General features: G+C 39.9%; 2 protein-coding genes across 6 annotated transcripts in view; both read right to left on the minus strand.

Annotated features, from left to right (window-relative positions):
• The window catches only part of LOC138022849 (uncharacterized), a 27,907-nt gene extending 11,103 nt beyond the window's left edge, over positions 1-16,804 (minus strand). For 2 of the 5 annotated variants that reach the window (XM_068869832.1, XM_068869830.1), the window contains exons 1-9: positions 14,000-14,024; positions 10,015-10,068; positions 8,939-9,154; positions 7,948-8,723; positions 7,041-7,209; positions 4,040-4,350; positions 2,458-2,887; positions 1,282-1,517; positions 352-502 (exon numbers count right to left, since the gene is read on the minus strand). In XM_068869832.1, coding sequence (XP_068725933.1) covers positions 352-502; positions 1,282-1,517; positions 2,458-2,887; positions 4,040-4,350; positions 7,041-7,209; positions 7,948-8,723; positions 8,939-9,154; positions 10,015-10,068; positions 14,000-14,024 — 2,368 coding nt within the window. Of the gene's footprint in view, positions 1-351; positions 503-1,281; positions 1,518-2,457; positions 2,888-4,039; positions 4,351-7,040; positions 7,210-7,947; positions 8,724-8,938; positions 9,155-10,014; positions 10,069-13,999; positions 14,025-14,170; positions 14,249-16,716 lie in introns of those variants that run through there. The other 3 variants (XM_068869833.1, XM_068869834.1, XM_068869831.1) reach the window with 3 other exon arrangements.
• Positions 1-18,121, minus strand: part of LOC138022848 (uncharacterized) — an 84,117-nt gene that overhangs the window by 12,716 nt on the left and 53,280 nt on the right. The gene's annotated exons all lie outside the window — the stretch shown is intronic.

An 18,121-nucleotide genomic window follows, 5' to 3' on the forward strand; every position in this document is an offset into this window, starting at 1 on the left:
ACAAAGCAATAAAGAAGCAAAGCCAAAATAAATAGTAGATCGTGTATTTTATATGGCAAGGAAAAAATTGTTAACAGTGACAGCGCGGTTCAACTGCCATCTTGGCATGCGCATATATGACCAAAGTTGAGGCAGCTTTGGACAGTTGTTTCTGCCTTGTTGCCTCAAAAACTTCGCGTGCTTAGGCTCCCTGGGCCACCTCAGCGTGGCATGGCTGTCAAACTCTCTACGACCCGTAAAACATGTTCAGGAGTTTTTTCATTGTTTGAGTGTGCTCAATGCTTCTTTGTGTTTTCCCAAGGCAGGAAAGCACAGATACTTCAGAAAAGCAAAATATCAATCCTCTATTACCTGAGTGCTGGATAATTTGGTCAAGCTCATAAGTGATGTCAGTAAATCTGGGTCTAAGTGCGCATTCCCATTTGCAGCACTTCTTTATCAGCTCATACTCGCTCTTTTCGAGGCAACTCTCCCGGGGTACAATTTGTTTAAGGTCTATAATCTTGTAAAAAAAGAAGGTGAAAGGGTGTGTTAGCAGCTATTCCGTGCAAGCAATCTATTAAGTTTGTGATCCATTATTGTTGTAACCGTGGCTCAGTATACGAAAGGAGGCCACGTCGGTGTATAGAGATTAGGAGTATACTATTTTGAGGTGAAAGCTCTATTTTTGTCTCAAAAAACTGGAATTGCAAGCAGTCCTTTACAATTTCTTATTTGATTGGATCGTTATGAGAAAGCAGCTCTTGTGTGTTGTCCATTGCCTCATAAACCAGACCAGAGAGGCCTTGTAGTCTGCACACAAGCCTTGTTGCAAATGTCGTCCTCGTTACCAGAAGGTTTTGCCTCCACTCAAGTTCAACTAGTCCAAGTTCACTACGTTTCGAGTTCCACAAGCCCTTCCGTCGTACCGCGTTTTGAAAGGCTATTTCGCTTTTTGAATTTAAATTTTGAGTTCACTTCAGGAAAACCCGACAACTTTTAAGTAAAATAGTAGTTAAACACACTGTTTTCACGTCAAGGCGCTCGTAAGCGATTTTTATAGCTGAGTTTTTAGCTAATATTTTAAGCATTACTTGCTTCAGCGCCGTTTGTATTTCGAGTAAATTAGAATCTTGAAAGTGCGATTGGTGAGATTGAGTGTGCCATATATATGAATAACTATAAAAATGCTCTTTGAGAATGAACTGGGACTGGATTTCAAACGCCAAACTTTGACTTATTTCTTGTGCAACGTTATTCCGTTTTTTATTAACATGAACTGTATCCAAATCGAATACTTACTTGGTGAGAAACCTCTTCGTCATCCAAAAGGTGCCGGTATGGAGTGCAGCCGTAGGTAAGCACTTCATACATTACAACCCCGAAGGCCCAAACGTCGGAAGCAGTAGAGAAGCGATGACTAGTCAGGCACTCTGGTGCCTGCAATCTCACTGGGAGATCCTCATCTGTAGGCTTTCCAATATACTGGGGAATCTTTTCACTTGAAAGTGAAGTATAACCCTCATATAACAAGTTTGCTGGAAGAGTGACGGAAAAATGAATCAACGATCCTTATTTCTTATGAACAAACATGAACTCCCAGTGTATATGTTTTAGTATATGTCGAAAGCCTACTCCTTGTTGGACTTTATGCTTTTTTTTTATGTCATTATTATTGTGTTACAGCAAGAATTAAAGTTTAACCCCTTTAACTATTAGTAATTCCTGAACGAATCAAACGAGCTCATCAAAAATTGACTTGCTTCCAACTATGTGACTTCATAGCTCAGTTCGTAGAGCATTGCAACGGCATCGCTGAGGTCATGGGTTCCAATCCCGTCGAAGCCACCTGAATTTGTCAGATGTGTCTTTTAGATACAATTGTTTAAATTGTCCAGATAAGTACGAGGATGACTTCTCTCATTCGTTTATTAGCACTTCCATAAGTGTAGAATATTAGTCTGAAACCTAATCAAGGCATTTTCGGTATTTGATGGAATAGGACCCCCATTGGCGAGTAAAACCGTCCGTACATACATACATACATACTTAATTGACCTCTCCCCATAGGGGCTTTTCAGGGCCAATGAATCAACGAAACAACAGAACACAACAACTACAACTATTAAGAATCCCAGCTGGCCGGAGGTAAACCAGTTGGCTATTTACAAGTGCAGCCGAGAAGTTGAACCAGGGACTACCAGGATCAAATTCAACGAGTGGTCAGAGAGGGTCTTGAACCCGGGATCTCCGGATCTCAAGGCACGCGCCCTAACCACTGGGCCACACTGCCTCCTAACACTGCCTCCTGTCTGTCTGTTGTCTGTTAGACAGAGTGAAATCTTTTAATCTCATTCCTATGAGTCAATGGGTGAGCTTTTGAGTGGAGGTAGAAATTGGTAAACAGGAAGTGATATTCTCCCAATTGGATCATATAGGACTGGTCAAATTAAATTAACATGTGTTTTAAAGCAATACCTTGATCTCTTTCCTCAAATGTAAGGGGACGCAAGGAGTGCAATCCACTTAATTTGCACTCAAAGTTGTCTCCCACAAGAATGTTTTCCGCGTTGACACAACGGTGCACCAGTCCCAGGGCTTCTATGTGCGACAGGGCACGGCAAATGCCAATAAGCATCTTGAGAAGATCAACCGGCTGAACATACGGTTCCTTATCTCGGCGGAGTTGAAGAAAATGCTGGAGGTTACCCCATTTTTCAAACGCAGTGATGATATGGAAGGGCATATTTATAGTGTCGAAACCAAGGAGGACAGGAAAGTTTGGATGCTGAGATTCACTTAGTCGTCTCATGTTGTCAGCTTCGTAAATTAGTCGCCTTCTTGCCTCGAAATCTGGATTGTCTGCCAGGAGATGATTTTTCTTGACGTTCAAAACTTTGACAGCCACCTGGAAAAATGCATCAATCAATGGGAAATTCACAATTATGAACATTTTTCCAAGGGAGAGATCAGTGACATTAACACCTTCATCTGTACTTTAGACGTCAAAATGTTTGTTAGGGTGGGAGGGGTTAGGTGTGGTTTATGCAAGTGTTAAGAAAAACAAGGGTTTCTTGATACTTAAGAGGTGCTATAATTGTCGCCCTTTTCCCACACCAACCCCCCCCCTCCCCCTCCCCTCTCCTCGTCTTAATCATCTCCCTCGCCCTAGCATATGTGACACTTTTTAGTTCATACTGAGACCTTCCAAAGAGGAATTGTACTTTATGAACGCAGATAGAACAGAAAATTGCTCCTAAAATAGATCTGGATTGTCTGCCAGGAGATAGTTTTTGTTACTTTGATGGCCACCTGGCAACATGGTACATCGTCAATCAATGGGAAGAACTGATTTGCAAATGCCTTCTGTCAATTTAATGGCCAACAGCATGATGTTTTTCCAAGGGAAGGATTCGTGACCTCAAAGCATTTAAATAGACGTTGTATCTGCACTTGATATGTCAAAGCGTTTGGTAGGGTGGGAGAGGCTGGGTATGGTTTATGAAAGTGGTAAGAAAGAGAAAGGTTTCTTGATACTTACAAGAGGCGCAATACCTTTCCCCCCACCCTCCTCCTCGAGTCAATCATGCCCCTCGTCCGAGCACTTTTTTATTTCATACTGAGACTTTGGAAGAGGAAGTATTAATACTGAATGAACGCAGATAGAGCAGAAAATTGCGCCTAAAATATAGACCAGTCAATAAGTTCTCCCGAAGGTATAGCCCGTATTCATAAATGGCAGCTAAGTAATTATTCTTTTGTCTTTATGCTAATCATCCTAACTACCCTCGTAAACACGAGCAAAATTCAAAAGAATTTGTTTCAAAGTAAGGCTAGTTAGGATGATTAGCACAAAGACAAAAGAATAATTTCTTGACCGCCATTTATCAATACAGTCTATTGTGATGCGCTTTGGAGTTAAGGTGACGCAAAAAGCGCTTCACTACTCCCTTTAGAGTAGCAGAAGTCTTAACTTTACTTCTTTGTGTCAAATGCCATATGAAGAAGAATCTCAACAACAGCTTTCTTGACAATAGCAATTTAGCTCCACTAGATTTACCTTTTTCCGTTGAAACATTCCCGTGCAGATAAAGCACTCGGCGCTTTGGCTTACCATCGTCTTGTTTATCTCCAGGGTTTGTGTTTTGTAAATCGAGGATAGGTGTTCGATATGCCGCTCTATTAAAAGTGCTTGCGCTTCCTGCTGGTTGTGGGACAGGAAGTGGATCATCATCTTCCTGATCTCCGGATCAGAGCTAAAGAGAAGCTCTGAAGCTCTTTTCTCTACAACCACTCTGCATTCGGGCCTCTTCCGTACCTTCTTATCTATAAGAAGGCAAACTAAAGTACCAGCTGCCTCCTGCCTCATCTCTGTTGACAAAAGCAAAACAGTTCTAGTTAGCTCACTGAAAATGCGTTCTCTTTCCTTTTCATTAAACCAAAGGTATACACGGAAACTCTCAGCTGTTGCTTCGAGAAGACATCTTAATTTCTTAAGTTCGGTTTCCTTCATCTTAGTGTAGTATTTTTTTAGCCTAAAAAGCATCTTATGGTTCTGTCTTCGACTAGAAGTTTACGTGTCGGAGGGTCCCCAATAGGTTTTTTTTTTCGGGATCCGGGATTTGGCTTTTTTGGAGCCCGGAATTCGGGATTCTACAGAAACATGGGCTCAGGATTCGGGATTGCATTTATAGACCGGACGCGGGATTCAGCGTTATTAATAAGCGGAATGCTGGAAATCGTCACTTTGAAGCCCCGAGATCCTAGCTTTCTGACGAAACTTTCGCCGTCGGCAAAGACGGAAACGACCGGAAATTTTAGTGGACGGCAGTTAGTGAGTGAGTCCTACACTACTCACTAGCGCGTGTTTAGCCTTTCAGTTTTGTAATTTGACACTGTCTCACGAGTATATCTTTGATTGACCGTCCTCCTTTGTAACATATGAGGGGCGGGTTTTTGTAGATTTCTTTGAGCAATGGTTGTCGCTCTCGTTCGTTCTTGTTCGTTTGCTTTCCTGTGGCGTTTGAAGTTGCACTTCTGATGGGGTCATTTGAACAACAAGATTCTCGGGCGAACTTCTTTTACGTTGGCGTGATTTAAAATTTTGGATGAGTTCTTCAAAAATTCTATAATATGTTCTGAGAAGTCTCAGATCCTCGCTTTTTATGAAGTCTTTTTTGACTCCTGGTATGCGAGCACGAGAAGTGCGTGTATTGAAGTGTTTCAGTAGGGTTGAAGTGTGTGCGCACATCAATGACTGGGTTGCTCTTGTACTGTTCGCCTTTGTAATGTCGTTTCTGTGTCTGAAATTTCAGCCTTGAATTTAATTGTGGGTTGTTGTTCAATGAATGACATCATTTCGGTTTCACTGAAACTGTCAATAGACCCTTCTCCAAAATGTCGGCAGTGGATTTGAATGAGTCAAAAAATAGAAAAGAGCAGAAATAGAAGGAGCACCTTTACTTTAGTAACCCTGCAAAGTTTAAGCGTATAAGGTTTTATATCAGCTGAGAAAATATAAGTTGAAATTTGGCAAATTTAAAGTTTTTTGTATATGACTGGGGGTACAAGCCGTACCCCCAATCATACAAACTTCTGTAAATTTCTCATTTTTCAACTTACATTTTCGCAGCTGATATTACTCCTGATATGCCGAAACTTTGCAGGGTTACTAAAGTAAAGGTTGTCTTTCTATTTCTGGTATTAGTTTTTAATTTTAACTTATTTGAATTCTCGGCCGCCATTTTGGAGAAAAGTCTATTGGATCATGTAGGTTGGTGGAAAAGACGAACAAAGCGTATTCTAAATCAACTGTAGTTGTAATAGCCCGAGTTCTATATATCAATATTCAGGCATGGCTACGAGGCTTTGTCGTGAAATTTTACGGCTCATATCTGTTCACAAGTCTCAAGCTTAAGGACGGTGCCTACTAATTCAAAGGTTTTTTTGCCCCGATTCATGATTATGTCGGAAAGGTAGATGTTAATAAGTGTTATTGAAATCCAAAAAGAAAATTGGGAGTAACCACGCCTTTTTCAAAGATAATTCATGAACAATATTTGTTAAAGGCTCCAAAATACAAAGGAATGTATGGCGTACTTTCGCAAATTGAAGCTTACTTATCTCTATAGAATGCGCACCGGTGGCACAGTTGGTTGAGCACCGGGCTGTCACGCGGGAGGTCGTGAGTTCAACCCCGGCCGGACCAACACTCAGGGTTTTAAATAACTGAGGAGAAAGTGCTGCCTTTGTAATTACATCTGCAAATGGTTAGACTCCCTAGTCTTTTCTGATAAGGACGATAAGCCGTAGGCCCCGTCTCATAACCCTTCAATGTTCATAATCCTGTGGGACGTAAAAGAACCCACACACTTATCGCAAAGAGTAGGGCATGTAGTTCCCGGTGTTGCGGTCTGTCTTCTGTGGTGTATCATGGTCGGGAGGGTAAATGCTCGGAGATATTAGCTACACCAAGCTACTCTAAAATCCGAGGGTAAAGAAAGATATATGATATGATATTATGGTTTACCCCCAATTTTCTTTTTCGATACCAAGAGTACTTACGAAGATCTACTTTTTCTGCATAGTTTTAAACCGCTCAAAAATATCCCTGCATTTGTGAGCATCACCGATAGAAAACCCTAGTATCTGGAGATGCGCAGAACGTATGCGCAATAACAATAGTAGGCACCGTCCTTAAAGGAGATTTCTAAACGAAACAATATTCAAATAATTTAACCTTAAAGCCTCGTAGCCATGTGTGACTATTGATATATCGAACGTGGAGGTTTGAACATCATACTGTGACGTCATACCGGGATCAGGATTGGCCGATAAAAACGTTCGGGATTTCGGGATGAAGGGAAAGTTTTGGTCGCGATGGCGGGATTGAAGAACCCTATTGGGGACCCTCATGTTATAGTCGATTTGGAACATCACACATTTTCGCTGGAGTTTCGAGATAACACCACCGTTTGAACATTGCTTTGCCATCCGAAGAAAAACCAAATACTCATATTCTGTTTATCAATAGATGGCAGAGCAATTTTTTACTGTATCACCTTTCGTGATATTGTTTTTTGCGATCTCGACGAGGAGCAATGATATGGCCAGGCAAAACTGCCATTCTTCTCCACCACCTCCCTCAAGAAAAGCTTCCACAATCAGTCTGATCAGTATCATTGCTCGTCTTTCAGTATCCATTTTTGGATTAGGACGCTCACTGTGGACCTATGACCAGAGAATAAACTACATCATGCCTTTGAAATCAAACAACTGTTAACAATTAACAGTTCTGTGCGTACAGAAAATGGAAATCATTTCGTGGCCGTGCTCATATGAAGAGTCGTTGCTAATCTCTTGAGTTGTTTAGCTCCGTAAAGACATCATCTTACAAAATGTTGCGCAGCGTCAAAAGGATACGGGCCAATCGGGGATCATCGCTCGTCCCAATCCTTCAGTTTTTGGCCGTGCACCATGACGAGAGCAATTTTGGACCGAACTTTGGATCGAGAGCGCGCTTGCATGCTTAGCAGCTGTGAAGACAAATTCTTGCAGACAGCGTGAATTTTGTTTTGTTTTTTTTGAAAATGTTATTCCCATATTCTGCCAAATTATAAAAACGGTGTTTTGGATTTCAGGATAAATAAAAATGTTGCTTAAAGAACCCGTTTGCATTCTTTTGAAAAGCCGTATTCTTAATCTGGAGTCCATACCCAAAGATTCGAATAAAGAATCCTTTGCCGGTGTGCAGCAGTTAGTTACAACCCTTGACAAAAGAGCCCTAGTGGATCACGTTGCGCTGTTAGTTTAGTTTTGAAATCAGTCAGGAACAGCTTGTGTCTACTACCTGTTGTTTTGTGATGATTTCTTCTTATAACGAGGCGTACTAGCTTGCCATAAAGGGCCAAAAGGCACGGTATGGCATGAGAACTCAGACAATGATTATCAATTTGTAAGTGTACGAACCTTTCCGTGCAGATGGTACAAAATGCTGTGCAGCTCATCCCACGGTAGATTTTTCTTCTTTTTTCGCAGTGTTTCAAGAAGAGTTAAATCCTTGCTCTCTTTTCTCGGATTTACACAGAACTCTTGGCATTCCTCCAGGAAACTTACCATTCTGCCACCTGTTGGCAAACTTTTGCTAGGATTTAAGAGACTGGAATGCGAAAATAGCATGATAGTAAACTCTATGGAATAACGAAGGATATCCTTCTTTTTGTATTTCAGTTGCTTTTGATGTCTTTGTAGTTCTTCCACAGTCCTTTTCAGATCGTTTTCCTGTTCTGTCACGAGCAGCTCATCTTGCAGAACTTCGGGCTTTAAGAGCAATGACAGGATACGACTATACACATGGAGTTTAAGAGTTCTTTCGCATTGTCCGTCTCTCCTAAATACCCCTTTGTCTGAAAAAATGGACGATCTCATGATTCCTTCCAGTTCTAGTAGACTCCCATGGCCCCTTTCAAAATTATCTTTGCAGATGAGATGAAGAAGCAGTTGTAGGGAATGTCTCACGACTTGACCACCGCTAACACTGTGGCTTAGTTTGGCCAGATCCTTGTAAACGCGTTTGTTTAACTCGGAGCATCTACCCCATGATTCTTCTAGATATGAAAGAATTTCAAGTAGAATAAATTGTTCAAGGCGTTCTTTGTACAAGCCGCAAGCCGTGTCCATCTTCTGGATGAATTTTTCTGGGTTTTGAAAGAATGACTTCATGATCCGCTGACAGCCATCGCACCCTAAAATTGTTGTTTAAAATAATAAAACTTAATTGAAAACGAAAAAAATGCCTCAGGTTAGTGCTTTGAAGAAGGTTGGTGTAGTGATAGTGGCCATTCCTCGTTAAAACTGATCTCTTTGACAAAAGAATTTAATGACTATCGAGTAACGTTTCCGTTTTGACAATGATGTTTACACTGTAAAAAAAAAACTTAGAAGTCTCTTATTATCGTACCTTTCTGTGACATAATTCCTTTGCTTGGTTTCGGATCCCATTGGGAACTTCTTTCTTCCCTCTGAAGTGGGGAGTATCTGAACATACAGTAGGATCCTGGCTGAAGACTACCGACTTGCCACGGAGTATTAGTATCTTGTAGCGGGAATTCCTCATCTTGTCTGTCCTCTCCAGACTGAGAAAACTCAGACGGAGTGAGAGAATTTGATGTGTTGTCTATAGGGAGAACAAAGGAGCATAGTCGTCATTGAGGTTTTCGTGGGGAAATATTTTTTTTCTTTTGATCATGGATTTCCATATAGAATTTCCCACACAGATATTCATATAGCATTTATCCTTGTTCATGCAGTTCCATCATTGGGACTCAAAGAACACCAAGAAAATCCATTGAATTTGATAGAAATCAAGAGAATTCCATAAAACTTTAACTTTAAAAGGGATGGCGCAGTGGTGATAGCACTCGCCTCCCACCAATGTGACCCATGTTCGATTCTGGGCTCGTGGCCATATGTGGGTTTAAGTTTGCCGAGGTTTTTCTCCAGGTTCTCCGGTTTCCCCTCTCCTGAAAAATTCCAATTTTCACTTTCGAGTGAGTAGAGCTTCCTGAGTAAATATCACTAAGTCCATGAAAGTCCATAAAGCTCCATTCGTCTAAGACTATTCTGCTACGAGGAACAACATTAACTGGAGAAACAGTTGTTGTTTGGCAATGGACGACAAAGGAGTGTGTTTAAATGTAGAACGCGCTTTCTAGGCAAGCAAAGTCACAAGAATGCGCTGTTGTGACGTTTTTGTTCCTTAACTGCGCGTCACCAAAAATGATTAATTTAAGGACCCTTTGTAAGTTTCAGCAGCACAACAGAAGAAAAAAAAGTATAAAATTATCTTTGAAGTGCGGGTTATAGGTGATATGGTGAGGTAATCCTCAGTGTATAGAAGTGATCCTTTTGTCCAGGTAAGTGCGAGTGTCACGTCGTATTGTCAGCCTTTATGTTTACTAATGATATGAATTGTTGCCTGAATGGTTGGTCTCCATCTTGCCCTGCTACTTCCCTTTGTAAAGTTCACTTACATACCTGAAGTGGTCGTGCACTCCGACGAAACTATGGAAGCCAATGTGTCAACTGAACCTAATTAGCATGACAACAACATCATTAATATAAGAAAAGGAGAGTGGTCTGTATCATAACAGGGTCAACTTCACCCTCACTTTCATTTAAAGGCCAGGTAACTAAGCACACAACTGTAAAAAGATATATTGCGTATCGAAATACATTGCGTTACTTAAACGTCATTTTTGACCTTCGGAATTTTCCACGATTTCGACCAAGAAGTCGCAATAGCCTTGGGGAAATGTGCTCATGATGGTACGTAGTAATTCTCAAGTGAAACAGATTGTAGACCACCCTGCTAGCAGAGCCTTTCTTAACCCGACGAGAAAGAAAGGACGCTGCAGAAATCGTGTCAAGTTTTTATTAACCGCGCGGCCATGGGCCGAGCGCGGTTCTTGCTCTGCAATCGGTTTATTTATTTATTTATTTATTTTCGTTTTATCGGAGAGCTGAACCAGACTTCCACTCGGCCACATAGTCAGTGGGACTTCCAGTCACGGATGTTTATTCGCCAAAAAGCTGTTAAAACGTTAATGTACTTAAAATTCTATGAATACAGTCCGCTCTTTATTTTCAACAAAATATATAAAATTGTGTCTTATTGAAACATGTAATCGTGACTTTTAAGAAAGAAAGCTAAGACTATGACGTCATCGGAGATTTCTCAACGGCTACGACTGATGGTGCAATCGGATATTTGACAACGGCTATAAGTAATGGTGCAATAACTATGTGTGCAGCCGTTGTTGTCAGTTTGTTGTGCTACCGTTGATCAAGTGATTTTGGTGAATCAACAAGGACTGCTTTGGAATGCGTACTACGTTGCGACTATAGTGGTAAGAAAACAGATAAAATTTAGTTTTGTTGGTGAGCAGTCCAAATTTTTTATTTGGCCATATAGTCAGTGGCACTTCGAATCACGCAACTTATGATGTTTACAGGTATTCGCCAAAGGCTGTTAAAACGTTAATGTACTTAAAATTTTATGAATATTCCACTCTTTATTGAGTACAAAATATATTGCCTTTTTGTGTTATTTAAGCGGTTGATTCGAAGCGAGTATTGAATACATAAAAAGTCATTATGTCATCCATCGAATGCGTCGACGTTTCAACTTTCATTGGTTGGGAAATAACCACCGTACAAAACAAAGCCGTGGATAACGTAATTCTTATATTAAGTGACGCGTGTGACGACTACTTTGCTAGGCCTTTTACTCGTGTAAAAAAACAATTAAATTTAATCGCGACTTTTAGGAAAGAAAGCTGTAAGTTGTTAAAAGTGTTATTATTGTATCTTTCATACCCATAGATATCCTGATGACAGTTCCAGATTAATTAAGACCATTACGTCATCGGAGATTCCTCGGAGATTTCACCTCGGCTATAAGTGATAGTGCAAGTTCGTGTGCAGTCGTTGTTGTCAGTTGTTGTGCCACAGATTGATCAGGTGATTTTGTGTCTATACTCATAGTGAATCAACAAAGACTGCTTTGGAATGTGTACTACGTTACGACTATACTGGTAAGAAAACAAATAAATTTTCAAAGCGCGGTTTTAAGATCTGAAAAATCTTCTTTTTGAATATGCGCAGGCCGTTGCTTGGAGACAGTTTCAAACCCAGGCCAAGTCTCGATCGCGCTTCAAGACGCCATGTTGATTTCTGTTCTGAGGGAATTACTCAAGGATCGATTTTGACCTTCGCCTGGTCTAAAATATGATGCGCGAGTTTGCCTAAACCGGTTTGACCGGAGTGACCAGCCCAGAAACTTGGGCTGCGCTGACTTAAAAGACTTGACACGTTTTCTGCAGAGCCTCTCTTTTTTTCCCTCTGGTGAGTTTTAGAGAGGCTCTGCTCGCACTGTGATTGTAGACGGGTAAAAAAAAACCTTTTTTGATTTTCCGTGAAACGAGAAATGTCAATTTTATTGTCAGAGAAATGTAAAAAAGACCCTTTTACTGTAGTGAGGTTTGATCATTACTGTCCCCTTTCGTTAATGCACGCGCTAAATGGTTGCGTGCCATCTGATCAAGCTTTTCCCACGAAGAAAAGTTCTCGTTTCCGTCTTCTCGGAAAAGTACAGATAAAGTGCAGGATTCTGGGATAGAGCGTCGGTCCCTTAGTTTTGTTATTCTCATTATTCCAAAATGATTCACTGCTTGGTAGATAGAATCTCCGAAATGTAGCTATTTAAAAACACATATTATGCACCTCCTATAAACCTTTGTCAATACTACATTTGCGTTGAACTCTAGACTCTTTCTAAACGGTTTTAGAGCTTCATTCTTCAGGGAAAGTGAACACCCTAAAAATACAGGCGCCTATATTAACTGAACATTTCTTGCAATTTTACGCCTGATCAAGTCTTACATGGTGTGTCATTTTGCTCTATTATTATCACAATGTGCAACAGTTCTTGTAACTGGTTTCGCTATCAGTGATAATGTGAGCTCACGGGAACGTTTTCATTGCCAAGTCCTCAATCTTATACGTTTTCATTGGCTGATTACCAAAAAATGAAAACGTTTCAGCAGTGCAATGAAGTTGTAAGAGAGATGTTTCACTACGTAATGATTGAAATACTAGAAGGCTTCTCCAGAGTTATCCATGTCTCCTCGGGGAATGTTGCAAAAAGCGATTTTTTTATTGTTCACCTTGTGCGTAACGAATTTAGGAGACAAGTTGCACTAGAAATTGTCTAGTGTAACATGGGCTCTATTTTTGTCATGCCTAATCCCTGACGATGCGCTCTTCAGTTTTGTAATTAATTACAAAGCGATTATTTGTCACCCCATTCGTCTTAGATTCAAGGTCACACCGCAATTCTTTTTCATCACATGGAGGTCTTCTAGAATACTCCATAGATCACGAAATCTTCGGGTATTTTCCCACCCAATTGAAAACACATAAATAACCTTAACTGATGTCGTAAGGCTATTAAAAATTAGGGAAGGGGGGAGGGGTAGGGAAAGCGTTGGGGGGAGGGGTGGTGGGTTGAGCCTACCAAGCATTGAGGCAACTTTGACATTTTGGTGTGCGACGCTTTAGAATAACGCCGAATGACTCCTCGTGGCTGTCATTTTATGCGTTAAACATTTAGTGGATCAAAAAGTAACAGAAAGAAACCTCATAAAAGGTAACTTCATTCGCCACAGGCTCACGGAAATCGACGGGTTAAGTTTCTCATGCATGACGTTTCCCTGCGATTTTGTACTTTCGATATCTTCGTGATGTTTCATGTTTCAACTCGTGTGTAGGAACGCTGCTCCCTAATTTTTGCAACTTTCCCTTTTTATGGGCACTTTTTAAATGCCTTTCTCTCTGTTAGAATTTTCCTTATAAATAGTCCAACAAGAGGATTTGTATATTTTGTTATAAGTATGTGGTTGATACTGATAATGTTATCCCTTATCTCTGGCAGATCTTAAGACATACACTCCACTTCAAATGTTAATTTCGCTGGAGTTTTCGAACGTGAGCAGTAAGTGTGTGTTCACTATTGCTGGCATGTATTGATGATATTTCCTTATCTTTAAACAGCTTAGTTTATAGAACCTTATTTAAATAATGAATGACGCCAATTAAATGTGAAAAGGGTTCCATAATAACAAAAAGAACAATGTCTGCAGGTGTAAGGTGTACCACAGTAAGTCCTGTCCTTCAACGAGATAATAATAGGTGATCAAAATATTGAAATGTATTGGAGAATCGCTAAACATCTGTCTATTCTAAGTTTCCAAAATGCTAAGGACGAAAGACTTAGCAAACGGGCAAATTAGCAAAGGAGAACAAGTCTACATCGGCTGACTTAAGCGCTTAAACAACTTCCTCGTAATCAAAGATCAGCTAAATTCCACCACTTCCATAACAAATCATCCTCTTTACATTATGTTTCAATATTCGTCCAAGCAAGCACATTGCTCTGAAAATGAACAGCTATCGTACTTACCAGACCTGTTGAAAGCCATGTCCATCCCTGCGGGAATGGTGGGCCTATTTGACTAGAGCTGCCTCTTTAATCTTAAGTAATTCTCACTTTACATATCGCAGGATATGGGGAAATCCACAGTTTTTTTAGGGATTTCGTCATATGCAATTTGAGGGTAACTAAGAAAATTACCTCCTCCCTCTTAGTACTAAGCACTTGCTCTTTCACCTCCATCTTTGAAACCAAATACTTGCTAACGCTCCCACATGCCTATTTTACAAAAAGTGTAGGATTTTAGAACAAACATCATTTTATTATTTTATTGACTCCATAAAATTGGGCTGTTTTAACAAGGTTTATAAGGTGGGATTCGAGTCATGGCCAAATGCTTGATCAGACGTAATATGCGACCCAATGAAATTTAAGGCTATAAATATATATAATGGATTGCAAATTATCCATTGCCGTGAATTGCCTTTTGTTTTTTTGTTTGTTTTGTTTTGTTTTTTTATATTTTTCGTGAATTATGAACTGATGGCTTTTTATTTCGTCGTGAAACCTGTTTTATTTAGATTTGAAGAACCTTAGGGGTGTGTACTACTTCCAAGATTCATCACAGTATGTAGTAGTTCAGTTGTAGCAGGGTAAAAAAAAAAAGAAATTCCGGGAAACTTTAAATGTCAATTTTACTGCCAGAGAAATGTAAAAATGATCATTTTCCTGTAGTGAAGCGTGATCAATTCTTTCCCCCTTTCCTTAATGCACCCTCTAAATAGTTGCAGGCCATCTGATCAAGCTATGGCCAGGAATTCAAAAAAGAGTTCTCGTTTCTGTCTTCACAGAAAAGTACAGATAAAGTGCAGGATTCTGGGATAGAGCGTCGGTCCATTGGTTCTCATTCCTCCATAATTAATTATTCACTGCCTGGTAGACCGAATCTCCGAAATGTAGCCATTTAAAAACACATATTATGCACCTCCTATAAACCTTTGTCAATACTACATTTGCGTTGAACTCTAGACTCTTTCTGGACGGTTTTAGAGCTTCATTTTTCAGGGAAAGTGAACATCCTAGTAATACAGGCGCTTACATACTGAACTAATATTTCTTGCAATTTTACCCCTGATCAAGTCTTAGATGGCGTGTCATTTTTCTCGACTAGTATCACAATGTGCAACAGTTCTTGTAACTGGTTTCGCTATCACTGATAACGTGAATTCACAGGAACGTTTTCATTGGCTGATTACCGAAAAATGAAAACGTTCCGGCAGTACACTGAAGTTGTAAGAGAGATGTTTCACTACGTAATGATTGAAATACTCGACGGCTTCTCGAGAGTTATCAATGTCTCCTCAGGGAATGTTGCACCTAGGGATTTAATATTGCTCACATTGTGTCGCAACGAATTTAGGAGACAAGTTGCACTAGAAATTGTCTAGTGTAACATGGGCTCTATTTTTGTCATGTTTTTGCCTGATCGCTGACGATGCGCTCTTCAGTTTTGTGAATAACTACAAAGCGATTATTTGTCAGTACATTAGTGTTAGATTCAAGGTCAAACCGCAATTCTTTTATATCACACGGAGGTCTTCTAGAGTGTTTCATAGATCACGAAAGCTTCGGGTATTTTCCCACCCAATTGAAAACACATAAATAACCTTAACTTATTTCGTAAGGCTATTAAAAATTAGGGGAGGGGGGAGGGGTGGGGAAAGCGTTAAGGGAAGGGGTGGTGGGTTGAGCCTACCAAGCATTGAGGCAACTTTGAAATTTGGTGTGCGACGCTTTAGAATAACGCCGAATGACTCCTCGTGGCTGTCATTTTATGTGTTAAACTTTAAGTGGATCAAAAAGTAACAGAAAGAAACCTCATAAAAGGTAATTTTATTCGCCATAGGCTCACGGAAATCGACTGTTTCTCATGCATGAACGTTTCCCCGTGATTTTGTACTTTCGATATCTTCGTGATGTTTCATGTTTCAACTCGTGTGTAGGAATGCTGCTCCCTAATTTTCGCAATTTCCCCTTTTTATAGGCACTTGCGCAAAATTAAATATTGGTAGCCCTAGAACAAGAATTCAATTAAATGCCTTTCTTTCTGTTAGAATTTTCCTTATAAATAGTCGAACAAGAGGATTTGTATATTTTGTTATAAGTATGTGGTTGATACTGATAATGTTATCCCTTATCTCCGGCAGATCTTAAGACATACACTCCACTTCAAATGTTAATTTGGCTGGAGTTGTCGAACGTGAGCAGTAAGTGTGTGTTCATGCACTATCGCTGGCATGTATTGATGATATTTCCTTATCTTTAAACAGCTCAGTTTATAGAACCTTATTAATTAATGAATGAGGCCAATTAAATGCGAAAAGGGTTCCATAATAACAGAAAGAACAATGTCTGCCGGTGTAAGGTGTACCACAGTAAGTCCTGTCCTTCAACGAGATAATAATTGGTGATCAAAATATTGAAATGTATTGGAGAATCGCTAAACATCTGTCTATTCTAAGTTTCCAAAATGCTAAGGACGAAAGACTTAGCAAACGGGCAAATTAGCAAAGAAGAACAAAATTACATCGGCTGACTTAAGCGCTTAAACAACTTCCTCGTAATCAAAGATCAGCTAAATTCCAACACTTCCATAACAAACAATCCTCTTCACGTTATGTTTCAATATTCGTCCAAGAGTTCCAAGAAAGCACATTGCTCTGAAAATGAACAGCTATCGTACTTACCAGACCTGTTGAAAGCCATGTCCATCCCTGCGGGAACGGTGGGCCTATTCGGACTAGACCTGCTTTTTCAACCTTAAGTAAGTCTCACTTTATATATGACTTGATATGGGAAAACCCCTGAACTGATTTGGTGGATTTGACGTCATATGAGGAAATGATCTCAAATTTATGGCGTAAACCGGTGCTTGGAAGTTTCAATGAGTCCTGTTTTCCTAGCTGTAATGTAATAAGCCCTTTATCTTTGGGTCAACTTGCTTGATGTTGGTAATGCACTCAATACACTTCTGAAACAGCGAATGCAACTTACAGCATCACCGTCCGAGAGTAATTTAATTAATGCACTATTTTGCCCGAGGAGTGTAACAAATGGATACTCCGTTGCATTTTGATTTTATTCGCTTACTCTTAGTGAAGATTTTTTTTTTTATTACGGAAAGAGGATCAAATTGAAAATGACTCTTATTTCATCACTGATTCGGGTCTCTTTAATTCACAGTGCCTCGGATTTTTTAGAGATTTCGTCATATGCGATTTGGGGATAAGGACAAAATTACCTCCTCCCTCTTAGTACTAGGCCCTTGCTCTCTCCCCTCCCACATGTGTATCTTCAGCATATTTAAAGCCAGTTTAAAGTTATTTGAAGTTTATCTAACAAAACAACCTAAAGGGTAGGATTTTTGAACAAACATGAACTTACAAAGTTTTTCCGAAATAAGCTCACAACCCATCCCCTGTAAGGTCTGCAGCGTGGTGAAACAATCTTTCTTGTCGGGGTGTGATGAGTAATCAGTTTTCCACACCTCGAACGAGCACTTCGCTTATCTATTCGAGTTCGGTTCGGTTCTAACGGTGACTTGGTTTGAAGTAATAAGCATGATACAGGGGCCCCTGTGTAGGCATTTAAAGATTGTACCAGTAGCATATTATGCTAATAAAACTGCCTATTTTTGCCCAAGTTATGCTAAGGTTATGCTCATTCTTTGCACATTATGCCACTTTTCTTAAAATTATTCCTTTTGCAAATATGCGAAATTAAGTCTAAAAAATCTATAATAGTCTTTATTAATGGAACTCTTCATGTTAGTAATCATATATCTCTTTTTGTCTGGGACAGTATGTTATTTACGAACATACTTTAACAACCTTTTAGAAATCAGCAAAAATTTTTGCTAGTGTCCTCAAATTATGCCACAAATTATGCTAGCACAATCTATAGAAACCCGCTCCTGTGCAGATAACACTACTGAAAAGCCAGCCTGCGAAAGGTGGTGATATTTTAATTAGAACTGACATGTAATAGTGTATAATAATTTGCTTGCAAAGCAGATGTTTGTTATTGTGGTTCGGGTCATCGACTACTGTTTGCGAGGTCAGTTACAAAGAAAAACAGGAAGAGGATCGTGGT

The sequence above is a fragment of the Montipora capricornis genome, chromosome 11, assembly GCF_036669925.1.
Source record: "Montipora capricornis isolate CH-2021 chromosome 11, ASM3666992v2, whole genome shotgun sequence".
Lineage (NCBI taxonomy): Eukaryota > Metazoa > Cnidaria > Anthozoa > Scleractinia > Acroporidae > Montipora > Montipora capricornis.